At 40.4% G+C, this 19,960-nt stretch overlaps 1 protein-coding gene across 2 annotated transcripts in view; it reads left to right on the plus strand.

Annotated features, from left to right (window-relative positions):
- The window catches only part of FAM13B (family with sequence similarity 13 member B), a 59,592-nt gene extending 46,883 nt beyond the window's left edge, over positions 1–12,709 (plus strand). For both annotated transcript variants that reach the window (XM_034778227.1, XM_034778228.1), the window contains 9 exons: positions 2,778–2,907; positions 3,584–3,665; positions 3,979–4,208; positions 4,729–4,812; positions 6,722–6,817; positions 7,690–7,773; positions 7,872–8,044; positions 8,494–8,595; positions 10,326–12,709. In XM_034778227.1, the coding sequence (XP_034634118.1) occupies positions 2,778–2,907; positions 3,584–3,665; positions 3,979–4,208; positions 4,729–4,812; positions 6,722–6,817; positions 7,690–7,773; positions 7,872–8,044; positions 8,494–8,595; positions 10,326–10,449 (1,105 nt within the window). In that variant the 3' untranslated portion in view covers positions 10,450–12,709. The remainder of the gene's footprint in view (positions 1–2,777; positions 2,908–3,583; positions 3,666–3,978; positions 4,209–4,728; positions 4,813–6,721; positions 6,818–7,689; positions 7,774–7,871; positions 8,045–8,493; positions 8,596–10,325) is intronic.
- Positions 12,710–19,960: the final 7,251 nt, after the last annotated feature.

Genomic DNA, 19,960 nt, shown 5'->3' on the forward strand with positions numbered 1-19,960 from the left:
TACAGTTTCTGAAGGAGTCATGCTGCCAAGCAGATACTGGGGAGATGGGACACTGCCAGCAATGTGACGGCATCCAGGTTCTGTATGGGTGTCCTTACTTCCACTGGATCCCTAAGATCTTCAGCTATAGGGGTCTGAACCCCACGTATTTTCTGCTGTGAAGAATGAGTTTCAACTCAAGGAGTTGCAAATTCTCTATATGGTAATAATCTGCTTAGGGGAACATGACCCTCAAAGATAGCCAATTATTCAGTGTCCTTTTCTGTCCAATACTATTACTCTGAAAAGCACTTTTTAAAAAGTGCTTGAATGTGTGTTGAAAATAGTTGTCCCAGGAGAATTTGGGAACAGGAAGACCAGATGGGACTCTAACTCTTCATTCAGCTTTAAATGTTTTGACATGAAAAGTTTTGTCTCTTCCCATTCCCTCACCAAAGTCAAGAGAAAATTAAAAGTTTGGGAAAGACCTATACCATGGGGCAAATTGATGAGTACAATCTCAGAAAAGTGCATATCAGATCATAAGATCTATACTCTTATTCTGCATATACCCTTCATAACACTAATCAAGCATGTGAGCTCTTTGAGGACCAGGTATCCCAAACATTGCTAGTGGTGTAATGATACCCTGTTCTGTATACTACAGACAGGTGCATTAGTGGAAATTCTGTAACTACTGATTCTTGGTCTTGAAATGAGGAGTTTCAGCCGTGTTGGATCCCAAGATGCTGAACAAATGCACAAGGAAATCCAAATTCAGCCTGAGGACTCCATCTTCAAATCTGTCATTAATAAACCCTAGGGATTGTAGGGTTTATATATTTGGTGGACGCGTATCTTCATAGCCTTGTGAGACTTAAAAGCTGTTTTTAATTGGTAAAATCATTACTAGTATATTATTTTATAGCTTATTTTCAGCAGCTCTGTGTTTTTCACCAAAAGGCTATTTGTATTAGTGCTATCACTGAGTCTAAAAGGGGAATATTTGTTTTCCCTTTTTAACTAGCATCTTGATTAAGGAAAACTTCAGAGAATAAATAACTCCAAAGAATAATCTAGGATTTGAGATGAATGGGCTTGTTGATAATACGAAGAAAGCAAGCTTTTTAATCCAGTCAGATCATCTCTGGATATTCTGTATATGGTAATCAGGAGTTATACAGTTATCTGTATAACATCAGGAGTTCAGTTAGGCATTAGAAGAGTGATCATCTGTGCTTTGGAAGAGTGGGTAGCATACTACAGAATCATTATTTTTGAATTAATTCAGAACAATTCAGGGATGGGTGTGTTTAAAAGAACAACCCTAGTGTTACAGTACTTGGGGGTAGGGATTCTCTTATCTTGATGTCTTATCACTATCCAAGGCATCAAGATAAGAGAATCCCTATCTCCAGAGGCTGGGGTTGTTCTTTTAAACATGTGCACACACCTGAATTGTTCTGAATTCATGATGTTTCTCTGTACAGTTGGTCATACAAAAAATTAACCTGTATTTTCTAATCTGAGTTTCAATCAGTCTCTGAATCACTGATGCTATGGACAAGCCAGGAACACTACTGCAGAGGCCTCTGCTACAAAATCCATCAAAGGAACTGTTTTTAGAACATATGCTCTTTGACGCAGGGATATCTTCCTCTGTGTTTATAAAGAATTTAGTACGTTTTGGGCACTCCGACAATCTAAAATAATAACATTTGTAGCAGACACCACCCTGAGAGTAGTAAGTGTGCATTGAAGCAACTTGTTGGTCAAGGGAAAATCTCTTGAAGAACTCACTAGGAATCAGCATTTTTTTTCTGTATTCTTTTATTTCCCTGTTTGTGGTTTTACTATTAATTTGTTTCTGTAGGGAGGATTGATGGACATGCTCTCTGTGAATAAATGAAATGTCTTGCCCATTTATTTAGAGGTACCATTTTCACCAGCCTGATCCTTACATTTGTGTTTAAAGGAAAGATTATGGTTTTCCTTGTAGAAGTGGATTTTGTAATAGCATAATAGTTTTTAGATGTCATAGTTTGCAGCTTTTTAGCTGAAATCATCTTGTGGCAAGAGGAAGGGGTGGCTCTTATATGTGACTCCCCACTTGAATGGCAACTTTTCCAGCTGCCCATGTTTTCATCTGAGCAGAGTACAACTTTACAGTGATGATTAGTGGAAATGTAATGTCAGAGAAAAGAAGTTAATAGGTCGGAACATTTTCCTCTTCATTCTGCTTAGTCATAAAAACAGATCAGTGCCTTTTGCAGAATTCCATGTGACCTGTGAAATGCATGTAAATATACAGTTGCTTGCATTGGTTACAGCAGCAGTTTCCAAACATTTTCCCTGTATGACCCCACTTTCACGTGTATTGCTTCCTGTGACCCCAGACAGCATGGAAGACACCAGTTAAAAATGATGTCTCCATGCAGCGTGACCTTGCATACACTGCATAGAGGACAACATTTGACTTTATAAAATGGCATTCTCCTCACAGCATGACATCAGGTATAGTGTGTGAGGTCATGCTACATGGAGGGCACCATTTTGTATTGCATGCAATACAATCCTCCATGCGATATGACCACACATGTATTGTGCATGTGAAGTCATGCTGTGTGGAGGACACCATTTTGTAGAATGGCATCCCCCGCACACTCAAGATTACTATGACCCCATCTGCTGATGGAGTGACCCCATTTCGGGTCGCAGCCCACAGTTTGGGAACTGCTATGCTACAGTCTTTAAAATGTACAAAACTTTGATGTTTTTTTTTTTGATTTTTAATTCAGAACACGAAGAGCATCCTTTAGTTCAAAAGATGACAGAAGGGAAGACAGGACACCCTATCAGCTGGTCAAGAAGTTGCAGAAAAAAATAAGACAATTTGAGGAACAATTTGAAAAGGACAAAAATTGTAAAGTAAGTTAGTGGTCTGCAAGTTAACATCCTAACAATGTTTGATTTTTTTTTTTTTTTTTAATCCCATATTTTATTTTTTTTTATTTTTTTTCAAGGCCAAAGTCTGTCACCCTTACTTACGTTGAAAGTTGCCTTATTCCACAAGGAGTTCCACTAAAAATTAACGTCTCCTTGTGGAGTAAGGTGTGACTCCAATGTGAATAAGGGTGACATTCTGGCCATATGTAGGGGCTATGTTAGGGGGTGCTATGATGGGAGGGTGGGCTTTTGGCAGATGGAAAGAAGTTAATTCGGGACCATATCCTTCAGTGAGTCCCTGCAGGGGCTTTCTCCTACTGGAACTCGCCCATCTTCTCCACTCTATTCTCCTGATGTTACCTGTAACCATGCCCCTCTTCCTGCCTCAGACTGGAGAACATTGGTAGTAGGCAGCATACTGCTAGTGCTGAGACCGAAGGAGGTCCAGCACTGACCTGCATGCAGGTTAGTTGGAGCTGTCAGATGAGATAATGTGGGTTTGGAGAAGGAAGGAACAAGAACAACTTAATTAGAATGCTCTGGCTAGTGTAAAAATGTCAAATGTTTGTAAAGATTTCACTCAACAAGCTTTAAAGAACAAGCTTGCTGTGGTTTTCTTTGCTCCTGTGCAAATGTAGTTTATGTATTTTTTTTCCAGCCCTCCTATAGTGATATTGCAGCCAATCCAAAGGTTTTAAAGTGGATGACAGAGCTTACCAAACTGAGAAAACAAATAAAAGGTATGGAATGCTGCACAAATTTTGTTTTCAGACAAAGATACATTGCCTCACACTAAAACTGAAATAATTTACACATTCAAGAACAACCTGGGGGTAGTAGAAATCATTTAACTTCTGTATACTTCTGATTTGTTCTCCAAAACCAGGATTAGTTTACACTTGTCTGTGGGACTTCAGGAAGGGCTAATTGAAAATAGTTTGTATCAATAAAATGTATTATGTCATCCATCAGTTCTTTTGTCATCTGTCTGTTTAGTTCTAAATAGTTTTTGATATCTTTGTTCTTTGGGATGGGGCAATTTTCTTAATCCAGATGAAAAGCACAAATGCTCAGATGGAGAATTCATACCTCAAACACGTCCACGAAGTAACACTCTTCCAAAAAGCTTTGGCTCTTCTCTTGACCATGAAGATGAAGAAAATGAAGATGAGCCCCGGGTTATGCAGAAAGAGAAGAAGCCTACCAAGGAGGCTACGCTTGAACTCATTTTGAAAAGACTGAAGGAGAAACGAGTTGAAAGATGCTTGCCAGAAGACATAAAAGTAAGTCTGAACTGACATTTCTTAGAAACAACAGCTTCAAATACTGTCTAAAAGAGCAATAAAACATCAGTCATCTGAGATGTAATTTTATCAGTAGGTGAGCTTATCTGTCTGGCAAGACGATTAGATTTATTTCAGATGTCATTTAATTTTGAGGATGCCTCTGAGTAAAGCCATGGTTTTATTCAGAACTTCACTGTCTTCTAACTATAGTATAGTCTCGTTTGTACTTGCGGTGGAAAGGAGATGGTTGTAATACTTCTCAGGAATGTCCACTTTTAAGCCACTAATGTATTAGGCTTACAAAAATGTATTATTGCAGCACATTATTTTGTTTTGCCAAAATATTCAAGTGTATGTTATTTCGGTTTCTTTAGATAAGGACAGAATATATGGAATATAACTAAATGTTCTGATTTGCTAAGATGCCTATCATTTACCAAGTTGCCTAACGTAGTGAAGCTATTGAAAAGAGGTACTTGCATGTTTGACATAGATGTGAATTATTCTTGTCTAACAGAAAATGACAAAAGACCATTTGGCAGAAGAGAAAACATCTCTCCAAAAAAGTCTTCTGTACTATGAAAGTCAACATGGACGGCCGGTAATCTTTCCTTAACTTCCTCAAAACTACTCTAAAATACACCTAGGCAGCAGTAACTGGTATGCAGTGAGGACACCGACTGTTAACACAGTTATTTACCAAGAAATAATATAATCTATCAATTGTGCTAATCAATTTCCATGTTACCATTGCTTCTCGCGTAGTTGTACATAGTTTTAAAATTAACATGATCACATTTACTCATTATGTAGGGCTTTTTTTCTAAAGCAAAATGTTAATGTTGAAGGCAGGCTATGGAATGGATTGTATGTATAGTTCTGTAGCTGCAGAATTCTGCCCATTGACTTGCAAAGAAAAGAGAAATCTTATGCAAACACATTCCAGTATTTTGGGGATTCAAGCCTTTTTGCCAGCACTCAAATCAGATCATTGTGATTCAGATCACTGAATTTCTCACTTAAATTTGCATGACAAAATATTCTTAAATTTTTCACAAAAATAGAAAATTGTAAAGGTGCACGCATTTAATGTTTTGTTGTCTTGCTGACTATAAGTATATAGCATATTTTTTTTTATCTAATTCCCATATAGAAGCTAAAACAGATCTGTGACTTGGCTTTGCAATATAACTCTCAGCCTGCATACTACGTTTAACGTGACACAATGCTTTGCGTAAATATAACATTAAGACTTTAGATCTAGCTTGGAAGACTTTAAGGACAACAAAACTCATGACCTATAGTTCAGCTGTGAAATGGAACTACGGTACTGGAAACAGTTCTGTTGCTTGTAGTTGTTACTTCATATGTCCAGTTATATATGAACTTACCTTATCACGAGCAATGATAGAATGGCTATCAGAATTGTGATGTGCTGAAAACCAAACTGAAACAAGTTGGAAGCAGAGAATGATGCAAGAATACTATTTGGCATTTTGGAAGAGGTGTAGTTTGAGCTGATGAAACAGTGATACAAATATGCTCTAAACCACTCCCAAGTTCTTTAAGATACAGTAAATGTCCAAAATGAAATGCAACAAGAAAACTGTAAAATGTACTAGTTTTGAATGTCTGTACTTGAGGATACAATACAAGAGGGCTTGTATACTCTATTTATAACCTTGGAAAGACTTGGATCTAAAATTCTATATTTACTGCATTTTCTTGCTAGATGATTTCAGCAGCAGTATTTTTCTCTCCACTTATTCATAGTTAATTACTCTAAATGTGTCCTTGATGGATCTTCTTCCAATCCAGTTGACTTTAACCTGCCTCCCTATATGTGTCCCTGATTGAGATCACTAGTTGTCCAACCACTGGATGTTCCCAAGCCCATTTCAAATTGCTATTATCCTCCTATCTCAAGGGGCCAATATCCCAGCTGGGGATTACCAGTGTGCTTATGCTATAGGCCAGGAAGGGGATAGTGTAGAAGTTTAGCTATGCTGGCTCTACATCACTCAGGGATTTCCCCATACAGAGGAAATCCTTAGCTAGCCATTTATACCAGCTTTCTGGCTTCTTTATGGTGTCAGAGTAGTGACTGAGAATCTGCAGTAAAACCAGATGTTCTGCCACAATAGCATCTTTCTCTTACTTTGCTTATCATGTCTAGAGAATTGTCAGAATCCATCCTCAGCCTGCCTCTGCTGTTATCACTAGCCACTGCTCCAATCTTGGTCCCTTTTTCTCTTTCCCATGGCTCTTTGCAGTGAGAAACTACTTTTCTATGTGAGCTGCCTTGTCTATTGGGAATTCTTCCCATCAGTTTTTCTTTAAATCATTCCTGAAAGCTCTCTTTCCTTTTGGTGTGTGTTTCTCTTAAGTGTTATATTAGGTTAAAAATAAACCACATTATATTACAATGCCTAATTGAGCAGGATGTCAGAGCTGATGGCTGTTCATGTGAAGTATGCTACTCGGTTACATATTTCTTTCTCTTTCTTTAGGTTACTAGAGAAGAAAGGCATATTGTTAAACCTCTCTATGACAGATACAGACTTGTGAAACAAATGTTGACTAGAGCAAGCATTACTCCCATCCTTGTAAGTAAAGCAAATATTTCTTCATGTGTTAACCAGACTATCACCTGACAAATGTTTTCAAATAGTTAATTTGCAAAACATATCATGAATAAAAGTGCTCCATGCTTTTAAAAACTATAGGGCACCGTCCTCGTGCTCAGGGCTGTTGAAGGTGTGAGATGGTAGCTCTAAGCCACCCTTGGGGACTGCCATATTGCACTCCTGCCTCTTCCTGGAGCACTGTACCTAGCCTGAGTGTGCCATCTGCACCAGGGTGCCAGAAACGGCTGGTGAAAAGCTGGTTGTGCTAGCTTTTAACAAGCTCAGGAGTTGTCCATTCTGGGGGAATCCTCATCAGCCTCCTTTTTAGAGCTGGCATAAGGTTCCTTTCTGCCACTTAGATGGTGCAAAGTGATCTTTCCAAAGGCTGAGGATCCAGCCCGATATAGAGTGTTTCCCTAATTGACTTTGGATTTTGTATGTGTATCAAGAGTAAAAGTGTGAATGGAAATTCAGAAGGAAAATATTTGAATTTTATGCAGATTGTTTGAGAGAGAGCATGATATGGTTTTTACTTTATTTTAAATAACGGAGTGATGGGCACAGACTGTATTTTATTAGTAAGCATTGATCTTTGTAAAAGAGGTACTTCTGACTTAAAACTGTAACATCCATTGCAATTCAATTATCTGCTTGGAATAGTTCATTATCGGACATCTGTTTTTAGGATTTACTGATCTTATTTTGTTAGTGTTATAACAAAGCGTGAAAATTCCAGTAATGTGCAAAAATGGAATTGAACAAGATTAATTGATTAACATTTCTTTATGTAAGAGCTTAGAATACTCAACATCCATTTGTATATAACAAAAAGCAAATGTGGAATATTGTAGGGGTCACCATCAACTAAGAGGCGGAGTCAGATGTTACAGCCCATTATAGAAGGGGAAACTGCCCACTTCTTTGAAGAAATTAAGGTAAGTAGAACACTTATCAAATATTTCAGTTCCTCCTTGCATATTCAAGAGAAATGTTTTAAATCTGTGTTGTAAACTTCTACTTTATCACCATGCAGGAAGAAGAGGAGGATGTTGATAGTTTGTCGTCAGAATTTAATGATCTCTTAAAAACTGCTGTCCAAACACAGTCTGTTTCAAGCCCAGCTGAAAATTCGGAGTCTGATCTTGAAGACAGTCAAGAAAAGCTGACTCGGGACCTCCGACTATCAAGTATCCGAGCAGCTTCCATGTGCGTATGAATAGAACGTGATTAGTGCTATACTATTGTGAGAGTTACACTGATGTACTTAAGACCTATAACACCAAATGTGGAGTTTCTTAATATAAGCAGTTGTCTTTCTGTATCTCTCAACAAATGTGTCTGTTGAGTGATTCAAATGAAAAGGAATTCATCTGAGTGTCCAGTCTACTGTTCAGCTAAGTGTTTAATTCTCTTAGTAAGTTGTTTCAAATGATTTTGGGTTGATGACTGAAGAACTGTATCTCTTTTATTAATTATTAGCCTATGTTGGTCTCCCCACCCCCCCATAAAATGTATCATGGATACCAAACTACTTCTGAGCAAAATCAATGTCATATCAGTCCACCTAGTTTCTTCATTTTGTTTTTAAGAGGGCAGATGAGGGTTTCCTTCTTATTAGTTGGCCAATGTCTTTTTCTTTCTTTCTTAATTTTTAGGCCTGAATTATTAGAGCAACTTTGGAAAGCCAGAGCTGAAAAAAAGAAGTTACGCAAAACTTTACGTGAATTTGAAGAGGGGTTTTATCAACAGAATGGGAGGTTAGTTTAACAGAACAATGAATATCAGGCTGGTGCTTCATTTTTTATTTACTATTGCTTTTTATTTATCAGACATTTTAAAAGTTTACTCTGGGAAACCGAGGCACTAATTTTTGTAGCAGTGTCATCTTAATGTCCACTTAAATATGACCAACCTTCGTGCACTTCACTTCAGTACAGTATTCATTATCAAAATGTTTTACCGCTCCTTCCATATTAAACCAAGAATCCTAGCAAACAGAATTTAATGTTTTGTATCAACAATCCAGTTGTATGTACTCTTTCATTATGCATAGTCTCATGAGGGACACTCCTTTTAATGTAGGACTAGGTCAGGGGTGGCCGACCTGAGCCTGAGAAGGAGACAGAATTTACCAATGTACATGGCAAAAGAGCCACAGTAATAGGTCAGCAACACCCCCTCCCCTTTCCCAGTGCCTCCCAGCAATCAGCGCCTCCCTCTCCCTTCCCGCACCTCCTGATCAGCTGTTTTGTGGCATGCAGGAAGCTCAGGGCAGAAGGGGGAAGGAGTATGGGCACTGCAGGCTGAGGGCAGGGGGCAGGAAGGGGTGGAATGGGGGCAGGGCCTGTGGCAGAGCCAGGGGTTGAGCAGTGAGCACCCCCTGGCACACTGGAAAGTTGGTGCCTGTAGCTCCAGCCCCGGAGTTGGTGCCTGTACAAGGAGCTGCATATTAACTGGAGCCACAGGTTGGCCACCCCTGGACTAGGTAATAAAATAATCCAGATTCTTCTGTGCATTTTAATAGTGATGGTGATGCACTCTTCAGTCTTCCCTCCCCCCCGTAAAGTGTGAATGGAAATCAAAAGAACAATTTATCTCATTTTATAAAAACAGGATAATCCCTCTGTTTCTATCTAGTGAAACTTTTCTACTAAGAAACATCTACTTCTCTAGTGTTCCAGTAGATCATTCTAAACAGAGGGTAATTGCTTCATAAACAAGAAGGGGGGCATATTTTTGTACCTTTTTTTTAATATATATTCCTTAGTCCCTCACAGTCCTCATTCTTAGGTGTCTATTGTTGCAAATTTGGCATAACCTGCTACTGTGCATATATTAAATGCATTAGCTATTTTTTCAAGGTAATAGTTAATCCACACCCACATATGAATAGAACATAATTTATCTTGCTTAATTCAGATTTATATTTACCTTTTGGCCAGCTATAAACTCACTGGCAGCTGTAGATACAAATTCAGTTAGTCGGGCTTCATTGTGTGCTCATTAAAGTCAGTGGCAAAACTGACATTGACTTCAATGAGTGAATGATCAGGTCTATAGTGAATGGCAAATAACTTTTTGAATATTTAATTATAGTTTTAGATCTATTTATTATTTTTTCTTACCTCAGAATTGGATTATAATTTGTAGCTATCCATGAAGTTATTTATTCCCAATATGATTAAAAAAAAATTCACCTATGGAAAAATGTTCCAGAAAAGCTGGAGACATTTTGTAAATATGCTGCTGGTGATTATGCTGAATTAATCTCTTCAGATTTTTCTCTCTCCCAAGTATTTTTAGTCAGTTATTCCACTAACTTTAATCCCTTAGCCCTGGGGCAGTTGCAGTATGTCTGTTGTCAACCAGGCTGCATGCCAAAAAGGTCACCCAGAATCCTATAGCTAACTCATACTACCTCAGTGTGTGATGTTTGACTTTCTGAGATGTACAGGATATTTCTTTAAATATTTTCTTCTCTTTACAGGAATGTACAGAAAGAAGATCGGGCTCCAATGCTTGATGAGTACAGGGAGTACAAGAAAATTAAGGCCAAGCTTAGGCTTTTAGAAGTCCTAATCAGCAAACAAGATTTTTCAAAATCAATATAGATTGTTTCTTAAAAACACTGAATAACATCATGTTTCCTCATACTACCATAGTACTTATCAGGTGCTTGTGTTCATTTTGTCATGCACTGTTGAAAGAACCCAGTTTGTGCACTTTATTATGGTGCCACTATAAAATGTTTGAAGGGTAAGTAGGTCCTGTCTAGAGAGCAAATAAAATGTTCTAAATTAAGAGACTGCGCTATCCAACTTTAGCAAACACATAGTTTCCTTCAACGTTTTATATTACAGATGCATCTTGTTCCAGAAAGACTATAGAATTTTGTCCTTTAAGCATTCAAGAACTTTGGAGAGTCATCTTTTTGTTATCAACTTTTTGTTATTACCAACTGTTTGCATTACTGAAGAAATTAAGGTATATATCTATATCTTAATGCTACACTGAACTACTCCTGTTGCCTTTTATTATGGAAAACATGACACAAAATTCCACACCCGACTCTTTTCCTGGAATACCAAAAGTGAACAGAAATTCCTTTCAGAGAACTGCTGTGGAACACCTTTGTTTGATTTCTGGTATTCTAAATTACATCTGTCACACGGTAATATGTATTATGATCAATGGATTTTGCTACTTAGAGGTCACATTTCCTCATTGATAAGGATGACAATGGACAAACCAGAAAGTGACCTTGCTTAGTGTACTTTTAAAACTTGGAAAAACTGAACAGTTATATCACATGCTGCCTACAGGACTTATGTTACTGTTGTTCATTTTATCAGTTATTGTTTATCAAATAGTGGTCACATAGTGTTTTGTCTGAATTGGATACTGCATCTCACCCTTCAGAAAATTTGAGAAACAAAATAAACATTTCAGTTAATGGGAAATCTGATGGTGCTCAGACATTTGCAGCTCCAGCAGATAAGAGCTGGTTTAGGTCAATTACATAATTTTGCTGTATCTGAAACAAGTTTATGAAGGGCTAAAATCACTGTAGTTAAAATGCACCTGAGAATGGACAGTGTCAGTCTTAGGGGGGGAAAAATTATTGCTGTATAGCACAATGCGTTATGCAGCCGGGGAACAAAAATAAATGGTTTAACCCTTGTGATGTAAGCAAATAGTACATGGGCCTCGCATGATTCAGCTTCAGAATTGATACTAAAACAATGTTTTGATTATCACATCCACGGTGTTGAATGATTATTTAGCTTGCTTATGCTATACAATACAACCGCCATCAACAACGGTTTTTGATCCGGCAAAAACTAAGTGTTAATTTTAACTGGTGCTTTTTGGATTTTTCAGTGTGCATCAGTTTGTTTGTGGCCATGTTTTGCATGCACCTACTCTCACTGCATGTTTTTATGACTGGCTAATGCCAACACCAATATTATTCACACTGCTTAATAAAAGACCAAAAATGATTTTTTTTTTTTCACAAAGTTACTAAGAACTGACTAGCATGTAACCTCATAGATGAGTTGTTCTGTCATGTAAACATATGGAGTAGGTTCAGAATGGGATTTCTAGTGCACCAGGTCATCTGTGTGCTATAAAATAGCTTTTTTTTTTTTTTTTCCTTTTCACCGTGATTATTGGCATGTAACTTTGGAATTTTGAAGAAAGCACTAAACTAGTTGTGCATTGGTGGTTTGCCTTTTTATACAGCAAGATGATTTTTAGTGGAGCCTACAGAATTGTGAGGTTAAACTAGCCTTGAGACCATTTCTCAATTTTATTCAACTCCATTGTGCAATGTACACTTTCAGTTACTTTTCTTCAGTCTGCAGACGCGGGTGTATCCAAACATCGAAACTAATGTGTACTGTATGGTGTTGTACATGAATGTTTGTGTTTTATATATACCACATGCAAAATGTCAATATGCACTATTTAAATGTTTTAAATAATATATTCCTCCTTTATAATGCTTAAATCTATATGATTCCAATATTTTTATAAGTGAGTGAATGATCAGACTGGTTCCAATTCAGAATTAACAGCTGCTTTGTGTGTGTTATGCAGTGTTTGGCTGGTTATTCAGTAGAGTAGATGAGCATGGCAAGAGTTATGCTACAAGTGTGTTTTGTGCCATCCTTGTTGAGCAATAAATAAATGGTAGAATTAGGCATTTTGTGAAATAACATAGTTTTACTTTGGTACAAGTAAAAACGATATATCTATATATCGATATATAGATATATATAAATATATATAAATAAACCAGATATAATTGCATTGCTATGTCTGGCATTCATTGTATAGACTTTTATAATAAAAGTACCTTAACCTGTATTGTCATATTTCATTGCAGTAGTTTCTTTTCATGATATTTTCTTCAATACAAGGTCCTAAAAAGAATGTGGGGTCCTTTAAAATTCCTTTGGGTTCATACTGTATTCTCATTCACTCATTAGCTTGAGCCTTAATCTTAGATGGACTTTTGGTAAAAATAGTTTTGTCAAACAATTCACCACCTGCCAGTTAGGTCAGAAATAGTATTCACTCATAAAATACGCACTTCCAACTTTACTCACTCCTGTATTCATCATGGCCAGCAAACACAGTCATTGCATGCATTTTTGTAGGCATCATAAGGATTTTTTTCTACAGAGATGGTTTCTAATAGCATCTGTTTGTGTATGATCACACCGAAGACAATCTTTGACTGTATTCTGGTCTTTTGAAGAGGCCATCCTGTTAACCCCGTGCAACAAGTATATTAATCAAACCTGGATTTTGTCTCTGAGGACGTGTACCATTTGATCATGGTCTTCCAGAATCACACTTGCTCCTCTTTCTGTAATGATACAGACCTCTTCATGTATCTTGAGGCTTAAGGAAATAGGTCATCTACAGTCTTGGTTCCCACCTTAAACTTCTGAAGTCCTGCTGACACTAATTAAAACAACTATGAAACTTTTGAAATACACTGTCAAACAAGTGTATTTATAAGTATTCTTATACAAGTCTGTTCACATAGTAAACCTTCCTTGATTACACTTAAAGTACAGTACTTAATAAATGAGAAACCAATTAAAGCAAACTGTCGGAAGGATAAAAACGTTGTTTTGCCATTTTTGGTAAACAGCATTAAAAAAAACGAGCACCATGCTGCCAAATTAATATTTGAGGTAGTCTTGACTTCCAGAAGACTTTGTTGTGTTTTCAATTTTGCTTTGAAAATGTTTTAGTAACATGCTGAATGAATTTAACTTCCTAAAATATATACAGATTAATGTGGACACTTTTCTGGAAGTGTTCTGTCAAAACTGAAATACTTTTATATTGAGAAAATCCAAAGCTTTAATAGTATCCATAATCTATAGCAGATTTCCTTTGAAGTACAAAATGCGTCATATTTAGAAAGATCTTGACTATGGGCAATATATTAAACAAAAGAGCTTTACGTTGACTGTTGTCTTCATTTATTTGACATGATCCTTGGATACTCGTGATATTCTGAAAATGACAGCAGGAAAGATGGAGTAGATCTGAAGGGCAGCTGTTAGTTACAGCAGTGACGCTGGCCATGTTCTGCCGCCATTCACAGGTATAAAACCCATCAAAGGCAACAGTGTAACTGAGGGTATGACTACACTGCAATAAAAAAACAGCAGCACCATGACTCTGAGCCCAGGGCAATTGACTTGGGCTTGTGGGGCTCAAGCTCCAGGACTAAAAATTGCCGGGTAGATGCTCAGGCTGGAGTCTGGGCTGAGACCTATCCCTCCCACTGGGTGTCAGAGCTCAGGCTCTGGGATGAGCCCATACATGTACATGGCAATTTTTAGCCCTGTAGCCCCAGCCATGAGAACCTCAGTCAGCTGATCTGAGCCGGTTGTGGCTATGTCACAGGTCTCCTATTGCAGTATAGATGTACCCTGAGGGGCTCCCCTTTGCAAAAATGCCTGCTATCTCCTCTTCCTGTCCATGCTAGGGCAGGCCTCTGGCTTCAGTGGATGGAAGTGATGTTTCGTCCAGCAAAGACTGATACCATCTCCTATTGTTTCTAATAGGGCTCAATTCAGGACAGATAACCACTCCTTAATTGCCGTGTGAGAGCCAGGCAAGGACCAGGGGAATGTGGAGGTGCCAGGGATGGGGGTGTGGGGCAATAAGGAGGGTATACATGATTGGGGCCAGGCAGGGAGGCAGACTGAAGAGGAATGCTGGGGATTGAGTGAGTGTATTGAGGAGTTGGAGGGGGCATGCAGAGGAACATGTGGTGGAGAGGGAGAGTGGGAAGGAGAACAGGCCAAGTGTGGGTCAAAAGACTGAAAAAACATGCAGGAAGAATGAGTGGAGCAGGTGTCTATTCTGCCTGCCTGTGGAAAGCGAGAGAGCAAGCAAATGGCAGTTCCCACAACCCAGGGGGTCAGAGAAGGTCACAGCCTCCCAGCTGATCAATGAACAGGGAGGCTGCATATTTTGCATGCAGATTGACCCTGTGATGATCACACACAAGCTGTGCAGCTTCCCCTAAAAGTGGAGGGGAAAATCTAAAAAAAAAAAAATGATTGGCTTAAAAATCATGAGCTTTAATAAAACCTAGGCTGTTTGCCTCAGGCTTGAACATGTGGTGTTTGGGGCAGTGTTTTGAGTACGAGGCAGTAATAGTGCCCGCTGCTCTGGCATGGCCCCTGCCACCAAGCAGCTTGCAGTGAGAGACTATTTGGGGGATGTAGTGAGGAGAGACCACCTGAGATGGGGAGTAACAATGTTCTATTAAAGCAAAATAAGAAGGGGAAAAAACATAGCCAAGGATAGGAGCAAGCATCCAGGACTAGGGAAATCCCCAGCTATAAATCTACCACTTCAGGCTTTTTTTTTTCTTTTTTGAGGGCGGGGGATTGCTAGGGGACAATCACCGTAAGGCAGACCTGGGCCAATACAATAAATAGCCTGTTGCAAGTTCTAAGCTTCTAAAGGTCTATGGGGACTTGTAATCTGTGGAGTCATGTGACTGAAGACTATAGCAGGGGCTGCTGGGAGAAGGGGGCCAGGCTATAAAAAGATCTCTGTGTTGCTCAGACCAGTTGGAGAACCACAGTGGGAGGAGTACCTGGAAACCTCTCAGCCTGGGGCTTAAGAGCCCTGTGAAAGTAGCTGTGGCCGAAGGCCTGGAGAGAGCTGTAGACCAGACGACTGGGAAAGAAGGCCTACAATGGAGATAGCTGTTGTAGGAAGTAGCCCCAGGAATCAGCAAAGCAACACAACTTGGGCATTAAGGCTGACAGCTGCTTTATAATTTAGGACTATAGGCTGGTCCCTACCTATGATGCCACATATAGGTGGGGAACCCTTGCAGCAAAGGGGAAGGACTGTTATGGAGGATTGTTACCTCTGCCCCAGAAGGAGAGGCGGTCTCAGCTCAGCCTGAGCCCGAATCATCAACTCACTGGAATACCCAAAGTGAGGGGAAACTGAGGCATGGCTCGACCCCCTGACACTAGGATGAAGTAAGTGACTCTATCACAGATGCCTTCCTAACTCTGTAATATGGTACTAAAATGCATCGCTGCTTCTCCTGTGTGCTTTTCCAGACACAGCTGAGGCAGTCTTACAGCAGTAATGAGGTGCTGAAATAGTACAGGCCCTGCTATGTATTATTTAAGCCCTGGGCAAGATGGAAAGAACATGCAGGTCCTGTCCCTAGGAACCTATTAAGTGGGGAAACCCAGGGGATGGTGGTAACAGAGCGGGTTTGGGGTCTTAAGTTTCCTCTTAAACTGGGCTGGTGATGGTGTTACTGATGTGAGCTAATCTTTATCTGGCCCTTGCGAGTAGAGGATAACCCCTCACCCTGATCAGTCTGGCTTGGGACAATGGCTGGCCTGACGTTTTTGGCAGTGTTTAAGTTAGTAATAAAGACAAATCTGGGGAGAGGAGTTTGGGCCATTTCCAGTGTTTTTGCTGTTTGGGGAGCAGGGCAAGAACCAAACTAAAGGTGCAAATGATACTTCCTGGTATTTGGCTGTCTGCTGTTTCAGGTATTTAACTACTAATCCCAGGGCTGGTTTCAGCTCCTAGAGGCCCAAACCACTGCAGATCTTTCTAGGGCAGGTGCACTGTGCCAAAGCTTGTTAACCCTAATGACACTTCCCAATGACCAGGAAGGTGTCCTTGCTATTGATTGCTTTGAGCTGTCATGCTGCAGTGATTTATGTGAAGCAAACAGCTGCGGGCATTCCTTTCCAGCTGAGCCCAGCAAATTATTAATGGTGGTTGTTAGCCTTGTTTGCGTCTGAAAAGGAAAATCTTGCTGCCAAGGGGTGTATGTGCATCCCTCGCTCACAAATTAGAAAATTGTAGGACGGCCAGACAGGCAGTAAATGTTTGTTCAGTGTGTGTACACATGCGTGTGTGCGCGTACACATGCGTGTGTGCGCACACACACGCAGAGAAGATTTCAAAGGGTTTGTGATTCTGTTAGGAGGAATAGAATTCCTTGTCGAGCTGACTCTTCGTACCGGGAATTGGGTCACTAACAGGAAGCACTGGGAGAGTGAACAGAAATGCCTGATGAGCATGACTGGATTTCACTCCTACTGGTCAGGCATGGTGGGATTCTCACTAACACCAGACAGCTGACGGGGCTGCTGAAGACTTTACTTGTTTGAGATAGGGTGCAAGGGGATATGTCCTCAGATAAAGGCCATTCCTTATTCTCATCAGTATTTGTATACGCAGTGGGGAATTAAGAAGATATGTTAGGTCAGCAGAACTATGAAGAAAGAATGGTTCAAATCTGCTCTAGCTAGTGATAGATTTTCCTTTTCACAAACTTTCCTGCCCTTGGAGGAAAATGTGACAGGTGGGTCAATGCGTGAGCAGTCTCCATAGCTGGTACCGTACAATCTTTAGCAAGAACACCACTCTGAATATTTATGAGCAGGTAGGAACCAGCAAACCAGTGGTGCATTTTGGTAGATGTGATTAATGAGCAGCCTCTTCTTGCTTAGACCTAAAACTATTCTAAATGGGTTAGTACTGCATTTTACAGCAGAAAACTGAAATAAAGGGCAGATTTATGTGCCCTTACAGTATCTGTTCATAAGGCCACTTGGGGTAAGCCTCTCTCCTGGATACAAGACGTATCTCCACAGGAGAGCAAAGTTAATTCTTCTCTAATAAATCTTATCATTACAAACTGCTATCGAGCACTTCACTATTTAGCCATTACCGTGCCATCCATCAGCCACAGCTGGAAGAGAATTCGTTTCCTAATTCAGGTGCTTATCCATCACTGTGGCTTCTGGGTGCAAATTAACTTTTGACTTTTTTGGAGGAGACAGGAATACATGAGAATCTCCTCTGCTTAAAAAGAGAAGGCGGTTTCTAGCTTCCCCTGGGTATGAATGATCCTCGAGCTCCCCAAAGGCTCAAAAACCAGAAGGCAAATAATCAATTTAGGTTTTGGCTTTTATTTTATTTTTAATCTTATGACTTTTGGGGGGGGGGGAGAATTGGGGTTTGACACTTTTTTTTTTTTTTTTTTTTTTTTTTTAAACGTTGGGTTGGTGACACTGCACCCCTGAAAGTTTGCAGAGACAGTGAAAAAAGATCTAAAACTCTGAAGGTTACATAATGGGCATTGAATCCCATGGCATGGTGATAAGGTGTCAGGGGCAGGGCTTCATTGACCCAAGCAACATAGTTACTAGGTTTATATATGATTAGATGACAAAGCGCTACTAAACACAGTGTAGGCAACAAGTCTGCAATGTCGGGGGATAGAGTAGATGAGCTAGTAGGTCTTCAGTTTTCCTGACTCTATATTCGCCAGGCTCTCTGATTAGATAATATCCAGTACCAAGTTGCAGTTGTCTGCTGGCAGCTCCCAGGACTTACTGCATTTTGTGTGCTTAATTTTTTCACTTTCGGAGGCCTGAGCTGGAATCTAGCTTAGGTAAGAACTGAAGTTGAAGCTGGTGTTTTCCCTCTCTACGGACTGTGGCTGCTTGTCTCCATCACTCATTCACTAGGCCTTGGGGCGACTGGCACTCTCAACTGGCTAGGAGCCTAGGGCCAGAATACACCGGGGAGTGGAGTGGGAATGGATCACGTTCTCATTGAGCCTGGCTCGGTCCTGGTGCGCTTGCTGTCTGGCCAGTGTCAGTCACCGAATTCCTACTTGGAAACTGCTCTGTTTGTCTCTCTTCAGGCTGTAAAGGGAACATTGGCCATGAGGATTTCCTGCATTCAGGAGAAAAATGCATGGGAACCCTTAGGAAACAGAGGATGTCTCCACTGGAGTTAAAAACACACGGCTGTCCACTGCCAGCTGACTCGAGCTGTTTAATTGTGAGGTAGAGATTCAGGTTCGGGCTGTAGGACCCTGTGAGGTGGGAGGATATTACCTCACCTACCTTCTCTCTAATATGCTGGGATGGCAGGGCTACAACAACACTGCACGCAGTGTTAGACCAGCTTTTGTGTAGGCTGTGCCAGGGATGGAGATGGTTACAGCTATGCCCGGGTGATTTTCTGCATGTGTGGCTGGAAGCAAGTATGGGAGTGGACATCCTGCTTCCGATGGGTCCTGCCCATCCTCACCCCTCCCTTGCTGGGAACCAGCCTCTGTTCTTCCTGGCTGGCCCCATCGTTGATGAGCTCCCTTTTCCTGCAGCAAGGGGAAGGCAGCTTGGGTCTCCAGCCGAGACTGGGTGCCTGGGCTAGAGGCTCAGAGCTGTGCTGCCGAAGCAGCTGGCTGCATGGAAGGAATGGGTAAATAAATTTGAAATAATAATGATAGCACCCTGCTCTTATGTAGCACTTACGTCAGATCTCAAAGCGCTTACAAGGGAGGTAAGTATCATTATCCCCATTTTGCAGCAGAGGAAACTGAGGTACAGGAAGGTAAAGGGACTTGCTCAAGGTCACCCAGCAGGCCAGTGGCAGAGTCAGGAGTAGAACTTGGGTCTTCTGAGTCCCAGTCCAATGCTCTATCCACTAGGCAACACTGCTACATAGCTCATTGTACAAAGACACCTGGCTCTCAAAAATCTAGAACATCTCTCCTCTTTTGTCTTTACTAGAACAAATCTGGGTCGCAGGTGGGATGTGCACTGATCTTTGGGTAATTAAAATACAACAATGCTGTCCAGTCTCTGCACTGGTGCCCCTCTGGGTTTTGTGCAAGTGGAAGAAGCTGAATGCCCTCATAGCCTTGTTGCCAATTGCTTCAGAATTGGTTTTCTACCGGAGGGTGACCAGAGTTCAGCTTTTCCTCCTGGCAGTCACCCAGTTAATCAGACAGACAATAACCACCATGGCAGCAAAGGAGAAATGTGAATCGACATTCGCTTAAGTTTCCTTGTTGGTTTCTCTCCCAGGCTCCCATCTGAAATGTGGGTCTTGGAGCAGGGAACTAAAACTGCCCATTTAAACACTCAGTTAATCTGAACGAAGATGGATTGTCCGTTCCCTTTAGTCCCTATTTTACCAACTGTGGCTGTCCCTGAAACCTTCGTTCAACGCCAGGCTGAACAGAAGCAGCAGCCTTGTTGTAAAGAGGATTTCCTCTTTAGATTAAATTGAGAA

Source organism: Trachemys scripta, chromosome 8, assembly GCF_013100865.1.
Source record: "Trachemys scripta elegans isolate TJP31775 chromosome 8, CAS_Tse_1.0, whole genome shotgun sequence".
Classification (NCBI taxonomy): Eukaryota; Metazoa; Chordata; order Testudines; family Emydidae; genus Trachemys; species Trachemys scripta.